At 45.1% G+C, this 23464-nt stretch overlaps 1 protein-coding gene across 1 annotated transcript in view; it reads right to left on the reverse strand.

Moving 5' to 3' along the window:
* cacna1c (calcium channel, voltage-dependent, L type, alpha 1C subunit) overlaps nucleotides 1–23464 on the reverse strand; it is a gene marked incomplete at both ends in the record, with an annotated part of 190169 nt that overhangs the window by 75371 nt on the left and 91334 nt on the right. Inside the window, 1 exon segment of the mRNA XM_084483013.1 lies at nucleotides 2005–2144. Within this exon segment, the coding sequence (XP_084339139.1) occupies nucleotides 2005–2144 (140 nt within the window).

Here is a 23464-nt window from a genome sequence, read left to right on the forward strand (position 1 = left end):
GTTAGACGGTCTAAAAAGCTTTGCACCCGGCGCAAACTAGCAACGACACATGCGTCGGTGTAGAAAGTCAATTGCGCCGGGCGCAAGATAGGGCCCATAGTAGCATTGCGTCATATTTCTGCCCCTAGTAGGCTACGTAATATAGGTCTCTTTGTCACAACTCAAACATAATACATACCAATTGTGTCAAATCTATCCATGCAATTTATCCAGCCAATATATCTATATTGACTGTATAATGTATATGGACCAATAATTCAAGCCAATATAAATAAACAAGCCCATTTTGAATTATTTCATAAGAAGCAGACTTAATAACAAGCAACACATTGCTTCTCATTTTCTCAGTTTCAAAGAAACGCGCCCACGAGCATCAGTCACATACACCAACAATCACGGGAAATTAGGCTTTCATTCTCGGAATCAATGCAACAATTGCTTCTTTTTTTTTTAACGTAAAAGGATCTTTCACAGATGTTAATCAGTGGAGACTCTCACCCCCCTCCCCCTCCGTTCGCGGCCTGCTTGGCTGCTGACTGAAGTGTGCCCGTTCAGCGACTTTCATTAGGAACAGAATGTCAGCGTTAGGAAGGAACCGGACTCAACGGCTTTGAGCCGTAGAGCTACACAGGATAGAAGCTAACAGCTAACCCCTTCAAGGCTTTCTCACGGCGCTTCTCTATGTGACATCAGTGTCTGTTGGCAAAGCTTTGGTTGCGGCGAGTTCTGTGACTCATTCTGCGTGACTTCCTGTGTTCTCTTTTGACTCTCACACTTCCCGCCGGTGCTGTCGGTCTGTTTGGACGCACTGCAGCGGCCGGCGCCCTTCTATCTGCTCCTGCGGCCGCGTTCTTTTATTCATCCTCATTTCGATTCAAGTAACTCTACTGTGAACTTTAATATGAAAAAGGACAAAAAGTGAGAACACAGAGTAAACAGAAATAAAAGAGTTACCTTCTCTGTATAGAATATTAATAGATAAGGGGAATTTGTTATTATTGTTTAAGTCTGCTACGATAACTATTGTTCTTTCGTCTCCAGGACTGGACGAAGAAAGCGTCTGTCTGTGAGGCATGGAAGGAGGAGTCTGAAGTATGTTTGAGGGAGAGCAGATGTCTGAACTATTGATTACCAAACGTTCAGGAAGTTTTCATTGACATTGTAAGGAGGTGACGGGAGAAGTGGAGTGGATGTCCTGTCGGTTGGCTAGCCAGGCAGGGCTGGTATTGTGGCCCCCATCTGGGAAAAGACCCTGCCAATAGACCCACCGAGCTGTGGCATTCACTGCCCAGAATCAATCCATACAATATGCCATACCTCACAGGACTTAGAAATATGGAGTGCTTTGGAAGAAAAGACAGTGTGATAGAGCCCAAGCTCCCAATAGAACTCTAAGCTCGGCACAGAGAGACGAGTAAAGATATCTCCGGATTGGAGTATCATTTTGTTAGCATTCCTGTCGTTGACCATCACTCAAACACTCTGGAGCAATGGTGTGCTTAATTCTACAGATCTGTCAATACTTGTGTTTGCAAATCCGGTGGGCCTATAGGTCTTGGGGGGATGGACCTTGATATTTCATGTCAAAAGCAGTGGTATGTGATTTGTGGTCGTCTGTGGTGGTCTTCATCTCAGCGCGTCCACGTCAGGGAGCAGGTCAGGGTTCTCTTGTTACTTATCTTCTTATCGTTCGCCTTGGGCATGTTATCTAGCTTAGCTCATTATAGTCTTTAAATTACTGTTAGACACATTTAAATGAATGTGTGCATGAACAACATTACTTAGCGCACAGAACTATTTCTTTCAACCAATGCAATGCGACACTAGTTGCTATGCTAGGCTACGATTCAACGTCGCCTATAGAAATACCGATTCCATCGCTCACAGCAATTAACAGTTAATATTTCACCCGCGGAAACGGCCGTCACTGACGTTTTACAATCCGGCACGCGTATTCATACATTTTTCCTTTTCTCATTTTTCGATTGCAGATGCCCCACTTACCCTACGACGACGATGATGAAATCGAGGAGATTCCATCCGTTCCTCAGGTAGGCGTTGGGGTGGAAGAGTAGACCGTAGGCTATGACCTTCAGGAAGGCCTCCACCGTGAAGATGATGAGGAACAGGTACTCCACGCGCTCCTGGGGAGAGACGGGGGGAGGAGGGGGGAGGTCAGCTCGTGAGACGATGGTTTGGTCATTTCGTCCTTATGGGTTTGAAAAGAGTGTGTGGTCACTGCTATGGAACGAGGAGTAGTTATGAGCATTGGATTGAAGTATTTGGAACTTAAAGTTAGATTAGATGCACACGCACGCACGCACGCACGCACGCACACACACACACACACACACACACATCCTTATGAACACACGCATACACACACAAATACGTGTGCCCACACAAACTCATACTTGACCAGTTTAACAAGAAAAATTACAAAATTCGCCTCTCTTTCACTCTCCCCCTCTCTCTCTCACACACACACACACACACACACACACACACACACACACACACACACACACACACACACACACACACACACACGTACACCATGTCCTGCAGCAGATTTCCACAGGGATTGTATCATGGTGACTAGAGCCAAGGGGGATCCTGGGAAATGACCGAAGATGGTCAGCGTGTGTGACTGTGTGCAGAGCAGGGGTGGCTCGTTGAGTTTTGGAACCCACCCAACCATTCATCCAATTCATCCATCCATCCGTGTATCATCCACCCTGTTCACCATGTCCCAGTGCAGCCAGTGACACTGTGGCCCATCTAGCTCATGGGAACCATTCCAAACTACACACATAATAATAATAATCTAACTGCATGCACTCTAATCTCTCCCTTCTACCTCTCCTCCTCTCTCCTGCAGCTCTCTCTCCATCTATCTCTCTCTTTCCCCCCCTCTCCTCCATCTTCTCTTTATTGCCCACTTCTGCCATTCCCCCTCTCCATCTTCCCCCTCTCTCTCTCTCTCCTACCCCAACCTCCCACACAGATAAACGTACCACTCTTCCCCCCCCCTCCCCCCCCCCGCCACCCACCCAGCCACCCACTCGGAGCCAGAGGCTGTGGCGGAGAACAGAAGGCTGGCCTGGGCGGCTCCCCGGGGGGCTCTCTGGCTCCCTGCGGAGCGGCCTGCGCTGAACCTGGATCCCCTTATAGCGCCGTGATGAAACGCCTCCTTATTTAATCACCTTCACCCAAAATAAACACACACGAGTATTGTTTGCTGTAAGCCCAGATCTCCACATCCGAGCAGGCCCTTGTGTCATGCTAATTCTCACACATAAACCCCATTCATTTCTTAACCCGCAGCAAACACAAAAAGGGAAGTGACGGTTTTGGTTATAGAGACGCACAACATTAAAAGCGGCACAACATTCCACACAACACCAGCAGAGACGGAGACAGAGGCTTTCTGCTGCTGTTGGGTAACGTCTTGTGTGCAGTAGCAACGCTAGGGCCTGCTGCTAACACTGCATTGATGCTGAAGCCCCCGTACACCACCAGCTACACAAACATCAGGGTCAATATGGGGGAGCCAGGGGAGGGAGAGAGGGGGAGGGAGGGAGAGAGGGAGAGAGAGAAAGAGATAGAATGAAAGGGAGAGAGAGAGAGAGAGAGAGAGGGAGAGAGAAACTGAATGAAAGAGAGAAGGAGGGAGATGGAGAGAGGGAGACTGAGAGAGAGGGACAGTGAGGGGGGAGATATATAGAGAGAAAGAGAGAGAGACAGAGAGAGAGAGACGGGGGTAGGGGAGAGAGAGAAAAAAATGAAAAGATCCTCCAAACACATGTGTTATCTTATTAGTAGCACAGACACACACACACACACACACACACACACACACACACACACACACACACACACACACAATGTCATGCTGTAAGCATTATTTCCAGTTGTCATTGGTTTTAGAAGTATCCATTAATCCTTACCAATTAGATTAAGGCTTGACAATATTTCATTAGGAATCCTATGGTTCATGACATTAGGATTTAAAGGACATGCTGGTCAAATATCTTTACACTCTTTGTGTTTCTGGGTCTGCCTGCCTGTGTGTGTGTGTGTGTGTGTGTGTGTGTGTTAGAGATAATATCTAGGGGTGTAACAGTTCCAGTGAGTCACGGTGTGGTTGGTTTAACGGTTTTTGGTCTCGGTTCTCGGTTTGCTTCACTACCATTTTTATTCTGTATGTAAACCGGGAGGTCGACTCACTATGACGTTCCTTGTCAGTGCCCTCACATGAATGTCTGCCCTAACATTAGGGAGAATATTTTTATTTCTTTTAATAAAAATAAGAATGATTAACACTGCACAAACTAAACCACTAGTGCAAATGTATGCATGTATGTATGTATGTATCAGTGGCGATTTTTCTAAGACTGCAAGGGAAGCTCAGCTTCCCCTAAAATTTCCAAAATTAAATGGTCAAATATATACTGTTGTGTTAACACTTCATTGACTAAAAATGTGTTAGAACACATCCATCTCGAAGACGAGTTCGTTCAGAATCAGCCGCTTATCGCAGGTCGACTGACTCGATTTCCTTCTCAAACATTCCCGTAGCGTCACAGTGCATTTGCCTGTTGAAGCTCAGCGTCCATCCACTTCAATGGGGCTGCATACAACAGCTTTTTTTAGTGCGTCGAAAGTCAACGGTTATTGGATAATGCTACGATTATGTCCCTCCCACGGACGCTCAGCGTCTCTGGGGGTGAATGGAGGAGTGGGCTGGCCTGGACTCTGGGCTTCTGCGGGATGATTGGAGGGTCTGCGAAAAACTGAGTTGCCAATTTTGAACTATAAAACGTCGCCGGAGCTCTCTTCAGTCCTCAGTCCCATCGCGGATTTTGCAAGCGAGTCGAAAGACAAACTGCAACCTATTTCTTGATATTTGCTTGGCGAAATTGCTAGACAAATTTCAACGTACATTCCATACACTTATACACACAATTCCTTTGATCAGTTTAATATAATTCCCACATTTCCTTGTTCAAGTATAATATTGTTTTGGTAGTTGGCCATCACTTTATTCAGGGAGCCTGAGGTCTGAACTTCAAGTCCTGTATTCAGATCAGGACTTGCAGGGTGACAGGTGAAAGCTGTGTGATTTCTTGGTGTTCAGTCCAACATGGAGTTGGACTGTTCTCATTAGTGGCAACAATTGGAGCTACATCTGCAGGTGTATAAAGGAGATTCTCCTGTTTAAAGCGGCTCAAGTCCTACACCCATAACACAATGGGCCAAGGCCGTTTAAGCAGCCTAGCTCTGCTGGCCATTGAGAGGACACTAGTCATGTCACTGGAAATGACAGCTAGTTGGTATGACAGAGCATTGCCTTGAAAAGGAACAGAGAGGATAATTTACATTCAAAAACTACATTCATAAATTGACAATTTATATGATATAGGCCAAAAATGAGCTTCCCCTCTTTGAAAGACCAGCCAGACCAGTATGTATGTATGTATGTATGTATGTATGTATGTATGCCTGCCTGCCTGCCTGCCTTCTTTTCTGTCTGTCTGTCTGTCTGTCTGTATGTATTATTATCTTTGTTGCTTTGTTGTATACGGGAACTGGGTTAACCTAGCAATTTTTAGTGCTTGGCACTTGGTTCCATGAACATCCTTACTGTACCGACAGAGATATATTGTTGTTTCTCCACCTTTTGACACATCTACTCATTGTATGTTGCTCTGGATAAAAGTGTCTGCTAAATGCCCTAAATATAAATGTAAATGTCTGTATGTACGTATGTGTGTATGTGTGCACGTGTGTATGTATGTGTGTATGTGTGTATGTGTGTACGAATGCATGTGTGTCCCTAGAGATCTCTAGAACCGGTAACCTGTTCTACTTTACTTTCTATTTCTTGGGAACCCGAGGAAGTGCAACGTCGACCCATTTGGACAGGGGGCACGCTCAATATTAATGAACGCTGGATGAGCGGTTCTCAGGAGCGCTGGGAGCGGGTCAATACGTTGGTTAATCGCTGTATAGGTTGAGCCGCTGCGGGGGGGGTTGCCATGAATCACCAACCGTCCCCACATGTATTACTTATGGGAGCGGGAGCAGGTCAGACGTGTTGGGCCGATGGCCATAGATATAATATATACTGACGATATCGCATCGGGCTTCAGAGCATGCGTCAACAACGCCGCCATCTTGCCGGCAGGTTGCAGTTTCGACGCGTACGTTCCACTGAACAGCGCAGCTCAGGCGATATCTAGTCAGTAGATATCCTCTGACTAGATATCGACTAGATATGGTTGATGTCCACACCGTCGAAATGTAGCTCTGGCCGGTGCGAGGGGTCAACTCACTTTTCTGGCCGTTTCATTTGCCCCGCGCGGGATCCCAACACTCCCTGAACACAGGTATCTGCATGTGTTGGTGTGGATTTAGATCTCTTCCCGTGCGTTGCTCTCAAAAGGCCCTTCAGTGGATGACCATTAGCATTAGCATGTGTGGATGTAATTAGCGCATATTGAAAAATGAATTCCATTCTAACCGCGCAGACAACTCCCACCCACACACACACACTGATATTATCTCACTTGCACACATGCACACATGCACACACACACACACACACACACACACACACACACATACACAGAGATATTCCTCCTCTCAAATACATATGCCGTCTCTCTATTTGCTGTCTCTCCGTGTGGTTGTGGGAGAGGGGGTCTGGTGGTGACAGGCAGACACTGTGGTTCTGAGGAGACACCATAGCCACAAAACATCTGCTGGGAGCAGGCCAGCTTAACACACACACACACACACACACACACTGTACATATGTACATACACACTCAAGCAGGCACTTCAAATAAGCACTGGAAAGTGCACATCAAATACACACCCACCCACACACAAACACACACACACACACACACACACACACACACGCAAACACACTGAACACTCACATACAGGCACACACACACAAATACACTTTGGCATGTGTACAAACACATCAGCGTCCCTGTGTATGCTGTGCTTTGGTTTTATATCTGTGCATGCTCACTGACGCAAACACGTACACACACACAAACACCGAAACGCACACGCACATGCACACTCACAAACACACACACAAACACACACATCGTCTGCCTTCTGTTCATACTGATCCATAAAGGGCAAAACTAATCGGGTTAGTGACTGGAAAGAAATAGAAGAAACTGCGACAGAGGATGGGGAGAGAGTAGGACAGATGAATAGACAGAAAGAGAGAGAGGAGAAGATAGAGACAGAGTGAAGAAGAGAGAGAGAGAGAGAGAGAGAGGGAGACGGAGAGGGAGAGAGCGAGAGAAAGAGACAGAGAGATTCAAGACACAAGGCAGGCACAAAAAAAGGTTAAGAAACAGAAAAAGTAGAAGAAAAAAATGCTAGACCGAAGAGCAAGTGGGAACCAATAATTCAGTTAACTGTGATAGGTCAACCAAACTGCCAATCCATCAGCTGGACCAATTAGATTAAGGTATCGACATTCTACCATGCAAGGGACACATTTTCCATTTTCCACAACCTCCTGCATGTGTGTGTTTCTGCTTTCTAACGACAACACAACACGACAGCAGTCATCCAATTCCGGTTTATTTTAACCTTAAAATCACTTTTCTGGATTTTATACGGAAGTATGCAACTTATGGGTCTGATGCGGCATTCGTACACTAACGTCACATTCTTACAACGGTCACATGAGCCCCTGGAAGAATATGAAAAACTGTTGAAAAACAGTCGCCGGCACATTAGCTTTAGTCTTAAAGCACGCCGTGATCCGTTCCAGTTAAGCTCTGATCTATTTGACAGCTGCGCAAACTACCAAACAAAAACAAGACGTCCCCACGCTCCCGCCGGAGACAAACAAACATCCCATAATGAGACGTCCAGATGAAGCAGGCGCGGCGGAATGGACCGCTCGTCACGTCGGCTACGGAGGATTAGCAAAGTAAAGCACGGGTTTGCTTTGGGAGCGCGCTGTCGACCGCCAGCTAATACTAGTTCCTGCTGCTGATGGAAGACGCACACGGGGCCTCAGACACCAGACACAGTAACTCGACTGATTGGCTGATGAGTGGTTAATATTCCGTTGGTTTGAGTCACACACAACTAGTTAGAATTGAACCGATGGTTAGAGTCCAACCCACTGTGTTTTGTGCGGGGTTAACGTCAAACAGTCCTCCCTTTCTCTCCCTCCCTCCCTGGTGTGTCTTCCTCTCTGCTCTGCCTTCCCTTCCGTTCTCTCGTTCTTTCGTTCGTTCGGTCTTTCCTTCTTCTCCTGTGGGTGTCATCTAGGAGTTACCATAGATACCAAGATGGGCTCCCGTGTTACCATGGAAACTGTGCGCTGCAGCAGCAAACTGTCTCTCTGAGAGACACGCGCGCCCGCGCGCACACACACACACACACACACACACACAAACACATGCGCACACGTGCACACCCGCATTAACATTAACAGATATGAAAACAAGCACAGACACACACAAAACACACATACACACACTTACACACACAGCTGACCCTAGTCAATATTGAACCTAGTCTCTTCTCAAAACCCTTAATTGCTGAGCCTTCAGCCTCATCGCGACACCATGGAGCTAGTGCTAGTGTTTACGTATGAGCAGCATATCCACTTGCATATGCACTATGCGTGTGTGTTTACACACAAAGCACCCTGGACCGATCCCGTCAGTCACACGTATCTCTCACTTTATCAAAGGTCACGCCAGATGTCAAGGTCGCTTGAGAGCCCAGTAACGTACAGAGGGGGGCCATCGCTCCTTAAGGAGTCCTAGTCGTTATGAGAAGATGGTTATGGTTATGGTTCAGTTCAGAGTACTTTAAGAGGTAACGGTGCCCAAACCGCCATATTCCCTTGCGGTCAGTGAGCAACAGTGTGATGAAAGCCTTGAGTTTGCACAGCTGTGATCTACAGTTTACACTCAGATCTACACACACACACACACGCCCCCAGCCTCTCTTTTGAGGTTGCTGCTAACGGGCACCCATTACAAGTTATTTACATGGCAGCCACATGCTTTGAACATGTGTGAACAGGAGGCAAGATGGCCCATTAGCGTTTCCAAGATTCTAATCACCAAGAATTTGGATTACACTTGAAAGAAAGAGATTAGGGAGTTGTGAGCGATATTCTTGTTGTGTGTATCTGCATGTGTGTGTGTGTGTGTGTGTGTGTGTCATTGTGTGTGTATGTGCATGTGAGTGTATGTGATGTTTTGTATTTGTATATCTGTGTTTGTGTAGGTGCATGTGAGTGTAAGTGATGATTAGTGTTTGTATTTATGTGTTTGTGTACATCTCTACCTTACAGGCATAGGAATGTAAATCCAGCGCACATTTATTCAACACTTGTGTTTTTCTCTTCCCGCACCGGCAGCAATTTTAGTTTGAATAATATAATATTTGCGGTTTTATTTCGCTCATCTAATTTGTCTTTGAATATCAAAGTTACCAGGAGACAAACATGAGAAACAAACTCTTGTTTCCTGGCAACACACAGCAGCAGGAAAGGATGAACGCACAAAGTACGGAGGAGGAGATGAAGAAGAGAGACGCAAGCAAGAAAAGAAGTAAAGGAAAGAAGAAGAGAAATAAGAGAGCAAAACATAGACATGATGAAGTGAGAAGAAAGAAAGAAGAAAGGAGGAAGAAATAGATGAAAGAAATGAAGAAGGAACAATGGGCGAAATAATAAGAGAGCACAACGGATGAAAGAAATAAAGAAACTTGCCTCACACTGTACAGATCCAAAAGTGAACTGAAACACACACACACACACACACACACACACACACACCCCTGCAAATGAAGGGAAACGTTAACTACGTGTCTCAGCCCGCCTCCTGCTGTGTCAAACACACAAACCTGTCATTGTGTACCAATTTCTCTCTCACTCTCCCCGCACGGCGGGATGAGCTGTCAACTCCGCCCTGAATAAGATAATAATGCCGTTAATGAAAGTCAAACCCATGACATTATCTTTTGTGACCGTCTGTCTGCGTTTATTAATACGGACGGATGGATGGATGGTGGGTTGAATAGAAACAGACGCACGCCAAGACAGCCCAGTTTGACTTCTTTGCTCGCTGAACTCGCTTTCTGTGGGAGACGAACTGATGATGTCATGTGGTGACATCGCCCTTAAACCGTGGAACCGTATGCAGCTCGGCAGAGCGGCAAACTGTAGAGTTTCACACCCCATCGGAACTACAACGCTGTGGTTGTGGTTCTGACTTGGATGCGGTGCAAAACGCCGTTTTGCGGAAGGCATTGTGGGTAACATAAGAAACTAAAACATTGTGGAACAGGTCTGGAATAAAATACAAACGGTGAGAAATAAACCCTGGAATGAATTGTGTGACAATGTTAGCCATTTTCTAATGGCGTGTTTAAGCCTGTGATTATTCTTCAACCGACACTGACCAGGAATAACAACAAAAAGGAGCCACTCCGATAACTAGGAGGCGTGTGAGGGGGAGGCGAGGGAGGGAGAGAGAGAGAGAGAGAGAGAGAGAGAGAGAGAGAGAGAGAGAGAGAGAGAGAGAGAGAGAATAAGATGAAGGGCAAAGGAGTGAGAGATCCAGCCAATGAGATGAAGGGAGAGAGAGAGAAATGGAGAGAGAGAGAGAGAGAGAGAGAGAGAGAAGAACAGAAGAAGGCGAGAGAGAGAAACAGAGTAATTGGTTGAAGAACAGAAGAACACAGGAGCATAAATCATCCTAAATGGACAGTCAGTCAGGCAGTGTGTGTGTGTATGTGTGTGCATGTATGTACATGTGGATGTGAGTGTAGCTGGGTGGGTCTATGAATGTATGTATGTATGTATGTGTATGTGTGTGAGTGTTTGTGAGTGACTGTGTGTGTGTGTGAGTGTAGGTGTGTGTGTGTGTGTGTGTGTGTGTGTGTGTGTGTGTGTGTGTGAGATTGTTAGATGTAAGAGGGTGTCCCGAAAAAGCGAAAAAAACAGACGCACAAAAAAAATGAAATTACACCCGGAACGAAAAAGCAGAGGTGAAAGTGGGGTTGCTTTTTTTTTGTAAATAAAGGTTGTGCGTGTACCCGTGTGTGTGTAAATATTTAGAAGTGTGTGTCCAGAGGTGTGTGTGTTTGTATGTGTGTGTATATGTGGTTGTGGATGTGCGGCTGTGTGTGTCGTGCAGATATGTGTGGATGTGTGTGTGTGTGTGTGTGTGTGTGTGTGTGTGTGTGTGTGTGTGTGTGTGTGTGTGTGCGGCTGTGCGGCTGTGTGTGTGTGTGTGTGTGTGTGTGTGCAGGTGTGAGAGTGTGTCAGTTGTAAATGAAGCCCGGCCAAGCAGCGAGCGTGTGCCAGCCCTGGTACCTGCCTCCTGTATTACTACACACTCTGCCTCTGCCTGTGACTCACGCCGCTGTGTGTGTGTGGTTATGTCTGAGTCATCCACGGTGTGTTTGATTACACTCGTAAAAAATCGGACAGAAACACAGCGAGGTGGAGAGACTCGGGCCAATTACCCCGCAGTGACCAATCTGGGGAGGCTCACTCGTGCGTGGCTACTGTGTTAGCTTCCAGCACCAGAGGACCAGGGTGTGACCTGCCACACCAGTGGTTCTTTAAAGTCCTTATCCTGGGAACCAGAAGATCATTTCAGTGTGTCCCGACATCCACACACTCCGCTAACTCTGAGCACACCGGAAATCGGGATTGACTTCTTAACAACCATTTTAATGTTGTATCCATTGCAGGAAATGTTTAACCGTGCAGATCAAGCTGAATTGCATTTTCGTTGTTAGCGATTGTTGAGGAATATTGAGCAGGCGATGGCACTGTACAGAGCAGTGCTGCTGGGCCCACCGCTAGACACACTCTGTTATCGGGTCTGTAGTTCACCGTGTCTCATGACTTAATCAGAGCGTCAATACTCCCGTTGAGAATATCCAATATCTTTCAGAAATGCAAAGTTCAATAGGCATAACTGTAGCAGCTATGGAGATGTGTGATTTTTTTTAATGCAAAGACAAAGCGGTTCTGTCCTGCCGTACGGTTAGCTTTCAGTTCGGAGGGCGAGATGTTCGTTATTGAAGCACACGTCGAGCGCTTCAGCGCGACTAAATGTTGGCGAATAAACCTTTCTTATACAGCCTCTCGACAACGGTGCATGTCAAGGCTGTTGCACTCGTTTACTTGAGTACACGTCACACTGTACACCTAGGAGGATACATCACACACGCCCCCCCCCTCCAGCCTTCAACCAGGAGCAAGACAGGGAGGACAATGGTGGATGGGTGATGCATAGGAGGAGGGATGAGTGGATGAATGGGTCGGAGGATTGATAGATAGATGGATGGATTCAGTGGGCGGGTGTGTGTGTGTGTGTGTGTGTGTGTGTGTGTGTGTGTGGGTGTGTGTGTGTGTGTGAGTGAATGTCTGGATGTGTACAATAAGCAGAGTGAGGAAGCCCAGAGAGTGATGAAGATGAACAACCCAAGCATATAAAGCTAAGAAAGAAGGATGGGATATTCGAATGAACCCATCCCACTACATAACGCTCCGCCGAGATCCGAGGGCCGGCGTGAATGTGCTCTGAATGGCCAATCGGTGACCTTTACCCGTTGGCCACGGCATTACATGCCAGTGCATCCAATTAAAGGGCGGGATTCCTTGTCCTCCATCTTGCCGCTCCGAAGCAGGGCGCCGGAATGTCCAACGGGAATGTCATCGGCAGAGTAGATAATATTAGGGAGCGAGAATCCAAAACGTATACATTACCAGCGATGGAAATATTAAATATGAACTTGGAGTCGACTTCTCTTTCTCTCCATTACATATTTAAGCGGCGGAGGCTTTAAGGCAGGGATCAAACCTTTGACTGTTTCCATGCACCCCGTCACCCTTAGCGACATGACCGCCCGGACATCCATTATGCTCTCTCAACCGCATTAGCTGTCGTGGGCGTCACCCTGCCTCCCAGCCACCAGCGGCGTTTCTCATTTCCATAAATCACCATAACTGAGGAACGCTCCGGAAGCCCAGCGCACGGCACATCAACAGGTGTGTGTGTGTGTGTGTGTGTGTGTGTGTGTGTGTGTGTGTGTGTACGTGTGTGTGTGTGTGTGTGTGCGCGTGTGTGTGTGTACGTGTGTGTGTGTGTGTCTGTGTGTGTGAGTATGTGTGCGTGTGTGTGTACATGTGTGCGTGCGGGTGTGTGTGTGCGCCAGCGACACACATTTACTAAATCACTGAATATCGAATGAATGTCGGATAGCTTTGCTGACGATAGAGTTCGGCGAGGGGACAGCCGTGTGTATATGCATTATATATAGAGAGACCGATATTAACTATATACAGATGTGTGCGCGCAAAGCACTACACATGAAATGGCACGGATGGAAACACAGACGTGCACTTACGGGAAAGAAGCCCAGGCTGCCAGGGAGCAGTTTGATAGATCACCCAAAGCCACTCATATACACACTCCCAGACCCGTGTATATACGGAGAACACACGCTGTTTAAAGGCCCCCATGAGATATCCCTCTCTTCACACATGATGCTTATTGTATGGCTCCCATACATGAACCTGTTGCCAACATTTCCAGTTTAAAGAAAAACACACACAAGAAACATATAATACTACGTCTTCGGTATGGGAGTACTCCACAAATATATCATATATAATGGGCTTGATTAAAAGTGAAAATAGATTTTTCCAGTCGACTGAAAAATACTTTTAATTCCAATGTCTTAACCTCATCAATTGCGTAGCTAATGTGTAATATAAACGGGCATATTGTGACTGTTTGTCTCTCTACCTTAATGACACTGAGCTCCGTTTGTGCGGAGGAGGTGATGATGTCACTACAAGACATCGCCCAAGCAGCCACGTAGTTTAAGAGCTTACTGTATGTCTTCAGCTCTGGCAACTTTGCCAGTAAACACGCCACGCACTGGAGACAGGGACATTAACCTCAAAATCCAACCCCTCAACGCAATCCCACAGACTTATATATAACGACACACAAAGACAGCACACGCACCATCATGTGGGACTAGATGTTTCACCCAGCCACCCAGTCGTTTCCATAGTAACAGTGTTTCAACACCATTCAACATGCAATAACAGGCTAAACTTATCTTCGAGAAGCGATGAAGTGAAGAAGAAAAAAAAGACAAAAAGAAAGTTGGAGAGAGAAAGAGCAAGTGAGTGGGAGAGAGAGAATGCAAGTGAGTGAGTGAGTGAGTGAGTGAGTGAGTGAGAGAGATTGGGCCTAGGGAGGTCATCTTGCAGGGGAATCACAGGGTAATGAGTGAATGCAGGTAGGAAGCGAGAAAAACAAAATCCTTTCTTTCCACGATTTGTCCATACGTGGACATCGCCTGCCTCTACTCGTACATTATGCAATTTCTCTCTCTCTCTCTCTCTCACCTTTTCTCTCTGTTTCATCTTTCCATTGCTCCATCCAAGGTCCATTATCATGCCTTGTCTCCTGTTACAGCGAACCCTATATGACCTTGCTTGACTCACGTTGATAGTTCTGTTATTAATGTATCAACACTTGCCTCTTCCCTTTTGAGTCCGGACGGATGCCAAAAGGTTCAGCTTTCATCGTTTCTTCTCTCCATCTTTCCCTCAACAAATAATACCTTCAGCGAATAACACAAAGTTTCAATGTTTCAGTTACCAAGGTGACCAGAAGCAATATATAACTCTTTTCAGCAAGATTAAACCATACACTGTATCTATGTGTGCGTGTGCGTGTGCGTGTGTGTGTGTGTGTGTTTGTGTGTGTGCGTGTGTGTGTCCAGCATTGACCAACGGGTTACAAAGAATAATTATGGGCACCCCACATTGTGCAAGTGTGTGTTCCTGGTCACATCATTATGTGCCACCATACGGCGTCTATGTGTGTGTGCGTGTGTGTGTGTGTGTTGTTCTGGCATGTGGAAAAGCTGCAGGAAGGGAGAATGAGAGAGAGACACACACACACACATCAGAGATAATAATGAGAATACACAACATAGCTGGAGGTCAAGAAACAGAAAAGAGAGAGGCACACAGAGCTATCAGTCCGTATTGAATGTTTGGTTGCCAGATTCTTTGATTCAACACCAGTTGTTTACATCATATGTAAAAGCTCCCGTTGGGCCGATTGGTGTTCAGAACAGAGTTACAACAGCTGCTTATCTCTGTGTTGGAGTGTGGAGGTGGTGGCACCTTCCCCCACGGGTGTTAGGGTTCCAGATCTCACAAAACCCAGAAAATCAATAAGGTCTGAGCTTATCGGTGCTGCTGTCGAGTCCAGCGGGTCCGACATCGTGACTTTAGTATATCTTGAAAGACGAGTCATGTCATTTTAAATCAAATAACGGGTGCACAAGCGTACATCGATCACCTAATAAAGCTATTGAATTCAAAGTGAACTGCCTGCCAATCGCCGTTAAACTAAACAGAGAAGAACTGAATTGCCTCAGGCCCTCGCTCGCTTCATTTCTCATTTGGTCAATCTGTTGCTAAATAGGAGGGCTGAATGTACAAAGCTGTCTCAAAGGCGTGGTTACATTTCACCAAAGCCAAAGAAAAGGAGGAATAGAAATGCTGTTTATGCCTGAATATACATTCTTCTCAATGTCAATGTTTGAGTCCCTCAACATTGAAGATGGGCTCAACGCAGTATCCTTCGACTGACTTTGAGTCGGAACACAACAGACTTCGGCTGTGGTTGGGGGACAATTTTTATCCTCCGCTCGTGGTGTGAGCCCCTCAACTTCGTAGAAAGTCCCGTTTGTTGAAATAATAATCCAGAAATATCCGATCATCTTAAATGTGCTTTATCTGAGTTCTCAGTAAACCCCGGCTGCCGGCGGAACAGGCACTTAGGGACATATTCCAGCTCGCTTTCGGATTTTACGAAATGTTCTGTCTAGAAATCCACTCTTTTCTTTCCTGCTTCCATTGGTTCTGAAGACTCCAACAAGAGAGGGTTTAAAAATAATTTTCCAACAGTGAGATATATGAAGGTTTTGAGTTTCCTGGATTAACATAACATAAAATAAATATTTCATTAATACACAGGATCAGATGTTATAATCCCTTTTGGCACAAGTGATTATAACATCTGATCCTGTGTATTAATGAAAGATTTATTTTATGTTATTGGATTTATTAGTTAACACTTGCATGATTGAAGAGGCAGCAAATAAAATAGCATCATACAGCTTTGGATTGTATGCCATACTACTAATTCCTCAAATACTCAACTTTATTTTGATTGAGAGATGACTATTGTGGGACGGAGAGGCGGGATTTTAATATTAGGTAAATAAATAAGTAGCCTTTCTACATTTACCATGGTTAAAATAACATGTACAAGAGTAATAATAAGCATTATTTTTGAAAAATGTGTGAAAAGAAAATACTTAAACATGAAACATAATGAAATCAAAGAGTCAAACCAGTCCCAGACTCAGTTAAACAATAAAAGAAACACCAGTTCTGTTAAGAATATTGTCTTCTCGCCTTTCCACCATATAATAGAAAAGTATCGATAGCGATATCGATAGCGATATTGATAAAGACTCAGGCTGTTAAGCAGTCTCGGAAATGGTTTCAATATCAAAAGAAATGAACAATCCTGATCCCGAGTTAAGAAGCAGCTAGCCCTGTAATAAAGAGCAGAATTAAACATCAAAGGGCTGCTTGTATTCGTGCTGGTAGCATTTAATGATGGAGTGAAGAAAAAACCCTTACCAAGCCTTTATTAAATGTCTTTATTTTAATAAGGGGGGTTGCGGACGACAGGTGTGTCACATTAACGCATAATCAGCAGGTGACCAGGTGAACCCTATCAGCCAATCAGAGGTTAATATGCAATAGAACAGGTTTAACCCAGAGAGGGAGTCATCTAATGCAAACAAAGAATTGGGACACCTTCCCAAAGGCTTCCTGTACCTCCACCTCTCTCCTATCTGTAAACATACTGATTAATCTACCACCATTGTGTGAACCTGTGGCCCGCGTTTCATTAAATTCACATTAGCCCACTTAAACATGCCATGCCACAAAGATGACATTTTTTATTAACAATAAGTAAATGAATTAATCGTGGACCCAGGAGGCGGCTGCCTCCGTGAGAGCTTTTAGCCTCCAATCAGGCTTGTGTTGGTTTGTTGTTGTGGTGCTCCACAGTGGAAGGGGGTTGGTTGCTGACTGGGACCTTTCAGGAGGAATATGCTGCTCTTTGCTTCTTTCATTGTGTACAAAGGGACAAATGTGTGTTTGTGTGGGAGTGAGTGAGTGAGTGAGGGAGTGAGAAAAAGAGTGCATGGTTGTGTGTGTGTGTGAGTGATTGAGTGAGTGAAAGAGTGTGTGTGTGTGTGTGTGTGTGTGTGTGTGTGTGTGTGTGTGTGTGTGTGTGTGTGTGTGTGTGTGTGTGTGTGTGTGTGTGTGTGTGTGTGTGTGTGTGTGTGTGTGTGTGTGTGTGTGTGTGTGTGTGTATGTTTGTGTGTGTGTGTCATTGTGTGTCTGTAAAACTGTGAAATGCATGTATTGTCGGCGTGTGTGTGTGTATAAGTATTGAATATGTTTGATTCTTTCACACCTTCGTGTGTTCTCGTGTTAGTCAGGCCCGCGTGACCGCGTGACACAGCCCACACTGAATAACTAGCTGCCGGTTGTGGAGAACAAATGCGAATACTCCAAAAAAGCAGGAAATGGATTCGGTACAAACAAACAGAATCATGTTTCTGTATAGTCAATAAAATGTGCAGTTTGAATTGAGGCACTGCGCTTAAGTGTAATCATTTTTGTGTTCCTCTCTCCTTTCTCTGCGTCACAGGCAGAGACATCCAAAGTCAATCACAAAGAAAAAACTGTGACCACACATCCACATGTCCATTGCCTACAGTTAAAGCGGCTGCATTCAAATTAAAATGTTACTCCCTGTTACCAGGTGCCAGGCATCTTACAACGTTAAGATTCTAGTAAAACATTTAGATTGAGAGCATGAAAATGGGAGTGTTGAAAATTTGGCCATTACAGCAGCCCACTGCCGATAGAAAGGGGAAGAAAATAGAATCAAAGGAAATATACAAAATGATCGAATAGAAAGACAACGAATGAAGAGACTTCAGTTCGCTGAGGTTGCTTCTGTCCTGATACCCAGTCAATGCTGTGGTAGGGAGGCTTCCACCAATGGAACACGGGGCTTTAGACTATCCCGAAACAGACACCCCAATCTAACTATAGTGCTGACATTTGGCAGATTTTGCAAATCTCTTGCAGGTTGAAATCCCAGTTGGGTTGGAGCAGTGGGAGACACTGACCCGCAGGTCTAAAGCCTGGTTGGCATGCCAGTCCCATCGCCCTTCCTTCATGCTACAAACGTTCACACGGAAACAACCCAGCACCCATCTCACGGTTTTAAGAACATTTACAAGAGCTAACAACATCATTATCCTGGAGTTATGAATATAATGAAGAATGTGGAGATTGGGTCATTTGGTCCTAATCTAAAGAAAACGAAAGGCGCCTAATGAATGGATATAAAAGCGTCTTCTTAAATGGCGTTCAGCGAGTGACTAATTGTGAGGCATAAAGCTAATACAGCCGGTGTCAGTCTTGATTAAAGAGGAATCAATATTCACCCGGCCTCCCAGTATCGTCTGCAGAATGATAAGATCAGAGAGGAAGACTTCAGAGGCACATCGCCACCGGCCCGGGGAAGCTACTTCTGATAGCTTTGAGGCACATCTTTCCTGGGATGTTCACAAACTAACGGCTACGGAGGAACACAAAGTCAAGCCTCGATATGACACCAACTACTGAAAGTTTAATGGATGTTTGAATATCATAAATATATGGCCATATATGGCCTGCTAAGCTCTTTGAGACTGTACCCGTGATCAAGGGCTGCACAAATACAATTGTATTGAATTGAATTGAATACTCTTTTACTAGCTTACAGATCCTAGTCAGTATTTGTGGTAGCATCCCCATTCTAAAGACTCTGGATCTATACCTTTCTCTCACAGAAGGAACAGCCCCTCTGGGGCTCTCTATCTGAGATGTTGGGCTCCATCCCAAGCCTCGCTCATGCCTCTGCCTTTCTGTTCTTTCTCGTGACTGTCGGTTCGTGATGTGTGTTTGGCCGGCTCCAACCTACTAACTTTTGTGTGTGTGTGTGTGTGTTTGTGTACCTGTGTGTGTGCAGTGAAACAAGCTCTTAAAAGCCCTGTTGGCACGGCAACTTCAGGTTATGATGGAATCACTTAGATCAGCTGTACTGGATATCTCGTTTTTGTACTCTGTGTGTACATGTGTGCACAATTGAGTGTGTGTGTGTGTGTGTGTGTGTGTGTGTGTGTGTGTGTGTGTGTGTTAGTGTGTGTGTGTGTGTGTGTGTGTGTGTGTGTGTGTGTGTGTGTGTGTGTGTGTGTGTGTTTGTGTGTGACTGTGCGTGCATACTTGTGTACTGTTTATACGTGTGTTTGTGTGTGCATATGTGTGTGTGTCTGTTTGTATGTGTGTCTGTGGGTGCACATGTGTGTATCCATGTGTGAGCGGGTGCATTTCTGTGTGTGTGTGTGTGTGTGTGTGTGTGTGTGTGTGTGTGTGTGTGTGTGTGTGTGTGTGTGTGTGGGTGCACATGTGTGTATCCATGTGTGAGCGGGTGCATTTGTGTGTGTGTGTGTGTGTGTGTGTGTGTGTGTGTGTGTGTGTGTGTGTGTGTGTGTCAGAGTTGGCCTCTCTCGAGCCTTCCACCCAATGATGTAATAGACTCCTGCTGAGGTTGGCATGCCGACCAGTAATCCATCCCTCCATTATTGCTCTCCCTCCCCTCCCTCTCTCCCTCTCCCAATACGTATCCATGTGTTTGGAGCACAGCGGAACCCAAACAGGAGATGCGTCTCCATTGGCCGGTCGGACAATGTTGTCATTTCATTCTTTACTCGCGCGGTAAGGAACCAAGTGCTGCTGTGTGAGGGGGAGGACAGCAGGAGCAATTAGAGGAACCTGAAGCCTGGTTCACCAGCACACCGCCTCTGTTGTCATCACCACGGTGATCTACGAGATCCCCCCCCCGTCTAGGGAGAGAGAGCGAGGAGGGGGGGGGACACGGTCTCCATCTGTGGGACAGAGTGTCCGATTGGCTAGACATAGGCGATGTCATACAGCACACTAAACATGAGGCATGGCAACTCAGAAAGGACAAACTGTGCGATTTAGTCTGGAGATAACGGCACACGGACACAGATGCACGCAAGCAGACACACACTTGTATGCGCACACACGTAATTTCATACTTATCTCTAGCATAGGAAAATCAAATGGCAGGCCATTAGGATAATAGAATAATATAATTAATAGAATTATGGGTTCAGAACGAAACAGTTGGTATATAAAGGAAATAAAGCACAGAGGCATATATTCAATAAACAAACTATATAGAAGAATAGAATGAAGAGGTATCAAGCAGCCAATCAATACTCCTTAGAATTGCAATTGACTTAAAGGGCCCTATCTTGCGCCTGGCGCAATTGACTTTCTACACCGACGCATGTGTCGTTGCTAGTTTGCACCCGGCGCAAAGCTGATTTTCCCCCACAGCAACCAGGCGCCACTACACTTGCGCCTGGAGAGACGTGTCGGCGGAAAGCAGGGGCGTGTTCCGGCGCAAATGATACTTGGTGCTATTTTAGTGATCTAAAAAATGCACCAATGCAATTGCGCCGCTGACCGAAAAATACCTGGTCTATAACGGATGGCGCAGTTGTTGTTGCTATTTTGACGTGCCATGGCAGGTCGGAACTACAACATAGCCTACGCTTACACACATGTAGGCTTTACACAGCACAAACATGCAAACTATTAACTATTATTTAATGATTGTGGAAACATTTTTTTCAATAGGAATGAAGTATAGTAGGCTATGGCATGCATTAAAATAATAATAATAACAATAATACATTCGAGCAAACTATATTCCAGGCTTCCAAAACAAAATCTAATTTTAGGGTAAATGGTTGGTTAAATGATTTGGGAAAGTAATACAGCGGTAAGTTGTAGGCCTACTTTTAAATCAATGCATCTGCAAACACCGTACAGCAAACACATATGTTCTTGACACAGACATCGTGTACAAGCCCATTACTTTTAGGATTGATGAGTATTTGATCGTGAGAAAACATAGTTTTACCACGAGTGAGTGATTAAAAGAATGAATGAATGCGGGTGATGCTTGGTGCGTGTGTGTGTGCGCACCCATCTGTTTAAACACACGCAAATGAAACACGAAACGCATAATGCAGTCGATGGCGATGTATATTAATGGGGGGGGCGCATGCATATTATGAACACAAGTCGATAACGATAATGTATACAATACTGGTAACAAACAATGTTTGTTAATGTATTGCCGCATATCATTAAAGTTGCGGCCACCGCATATCATATGTTTTAAGTTGTCTTTGCCGCAATTTACATGACGAATCAGTGTTTCTGAAGTTGGAGAAGAAAACGCTATTCCATGTGTGAATTATGCCTACTATTTGGCCATAAACTGAGCCATTTGAAGTTTGAAATTCATGTGGTCATGCATCTGTCTCAGCGGAGACTGCAAACGCGCTGTCAAAATATCAACTCGCCAAGTCAAATGCGCTGGGTCTTAAAGGGGATGACAGGTGGAACTCTCATTGGTTTGTTGCACATTACGCCCAAAACACACCTACAGCTTTCAGCCCAACCCTTTTTAGATTTGCGCCAGGCACAAAGCTCATTTATCCCGCTGTCATAATAGCAACAGCGCCGTAGAACCGCCCACAAAGAACTTTGACTTTGCGCCTTGACGTCTGCGTTTTAGACCGTCTAACTAGGGCCCAAACAGTTTTCTGAGTCAATTGTAGCCTATTAGTTTCAATCTTGTGACATTTCTCATCAAAGTAGCTTGACATCAAATTCATATTTCATGTATATTAGCATTAGCATGCGTAATTAATTACATTTGAAAATTAGCATGCAATGCTACGATTCTTCCCCCAGTGGACCAGGTTTAACATGGTTTGTAAAAGAGGTAGTGAGCATATTAAATGCTTTTAATAAAACCAAAGCAAGAAGTGCCCAGCATTATTGTTCATAAAACTATAATTACTTATTAACATTATCCAATACATTAGCACTATCAGCTAATACAATGTTTCTCATAACGGCTTCCCTGGGAGATTAGAAATCTATTTTTTCCCCTTTTTGCTTTGAGTCATCCCACTCCCCCTCCCTGTTCTCCCCCTCTATCACACTACCGCCATCTTTCTTAGTTACGTTTTTTCATCTTTTCATCCGTATGCAAAGTACGATTTTAATTATCAGACCATAAAGCGCTCTTCACCTCCCTCTAATTACAACCGCTCAACCCTCCATCCATACATACTTTCATCCCCATCCGTCCTATACTCTTCTGTTCCACTGTCTCTCACTCTCTCACAATGCAGCATTCACACCAGTCTGTTCCTCTCATTGTGTTCTCTGGGATCCTCCTCTGTGGGCCATACTGTCTTCTGTCTCTGTTCTAGGGCTGAACCATTTGGGGGAATAATCGAATTGCAATTATTTTGACCAATATTGCGATTGCGATTTAATATGCGATTTTTTAAAATTTATGTTCTGTATTATTCACAAAAAAAATCTGTAAATCATTCTTTAATATGACCAACACAACATTGGAAGCAGTCAACATATAAACTGCTCTTTCCTTTAGGCCAGGTCGATGTGTTGAGATGAATTGATATTATATCATCTTTATTTAACTATTGAATTGTAAAAGAAAAGCAAATATAAATCATACTCATCTCGTCAGTTACAGTAACTTTTTTTTTTTAATCGCAGCCTTTGCGATTTGCATATCGTGTTCTATTACATCGCGATTTCGATTTGAATTTGATTAATCGTTCAGCCCTGTGTTCCCTTTCTAAATCTCTCTTCCCTTCGCTCTCCGGCTTCACTACGTCACTTTTTCTCCCTTCATCCTCTATTTGCTCTTCTTTCGGCGGATCCCACACGATAAATCTTCTTTTCTCACGGGCCACCTATCTCTATCCGTCCAGCTCCTAGCCCCGCGACGCGCCGTCCATCTGTCAGTCCATCAGTCCGTCAGCCCGTCTGTCCCTGGTAATACCACTCTCATCTTTCACCCCCTGCTGTTAATCCTCGCTGGGTGTCACCACGCTCTGAGTAATATATCACTCCACCACCATGGACACTCCGGATAGTAGACTCACTCCACCACCTACTGGACTCTCTCACTCCACCATCTACACTCAAGAGTAGACTCACTCCACCATTTACCCTCAAGAGTAGACTCACTCCACCATCTACACGCCAGCTCGTAGGGCCCTGTCACTTCCTGTTGTTTTTCATACTTTCCTTCCTGTGTTGACTATACTCCTT

This window comes from Micromesistius poutassou (genome assembly GCF_964030765.1).
Source record: "Micromesistius poutassou genome assembly, chromosome: 18".
NCBI classification, from domain to species: Eukaryota; Metazoa; Chordata; class Actinopteri; order Gadiformes; family Gadidae; genus Micromesistius; species Micromesistius poutassou.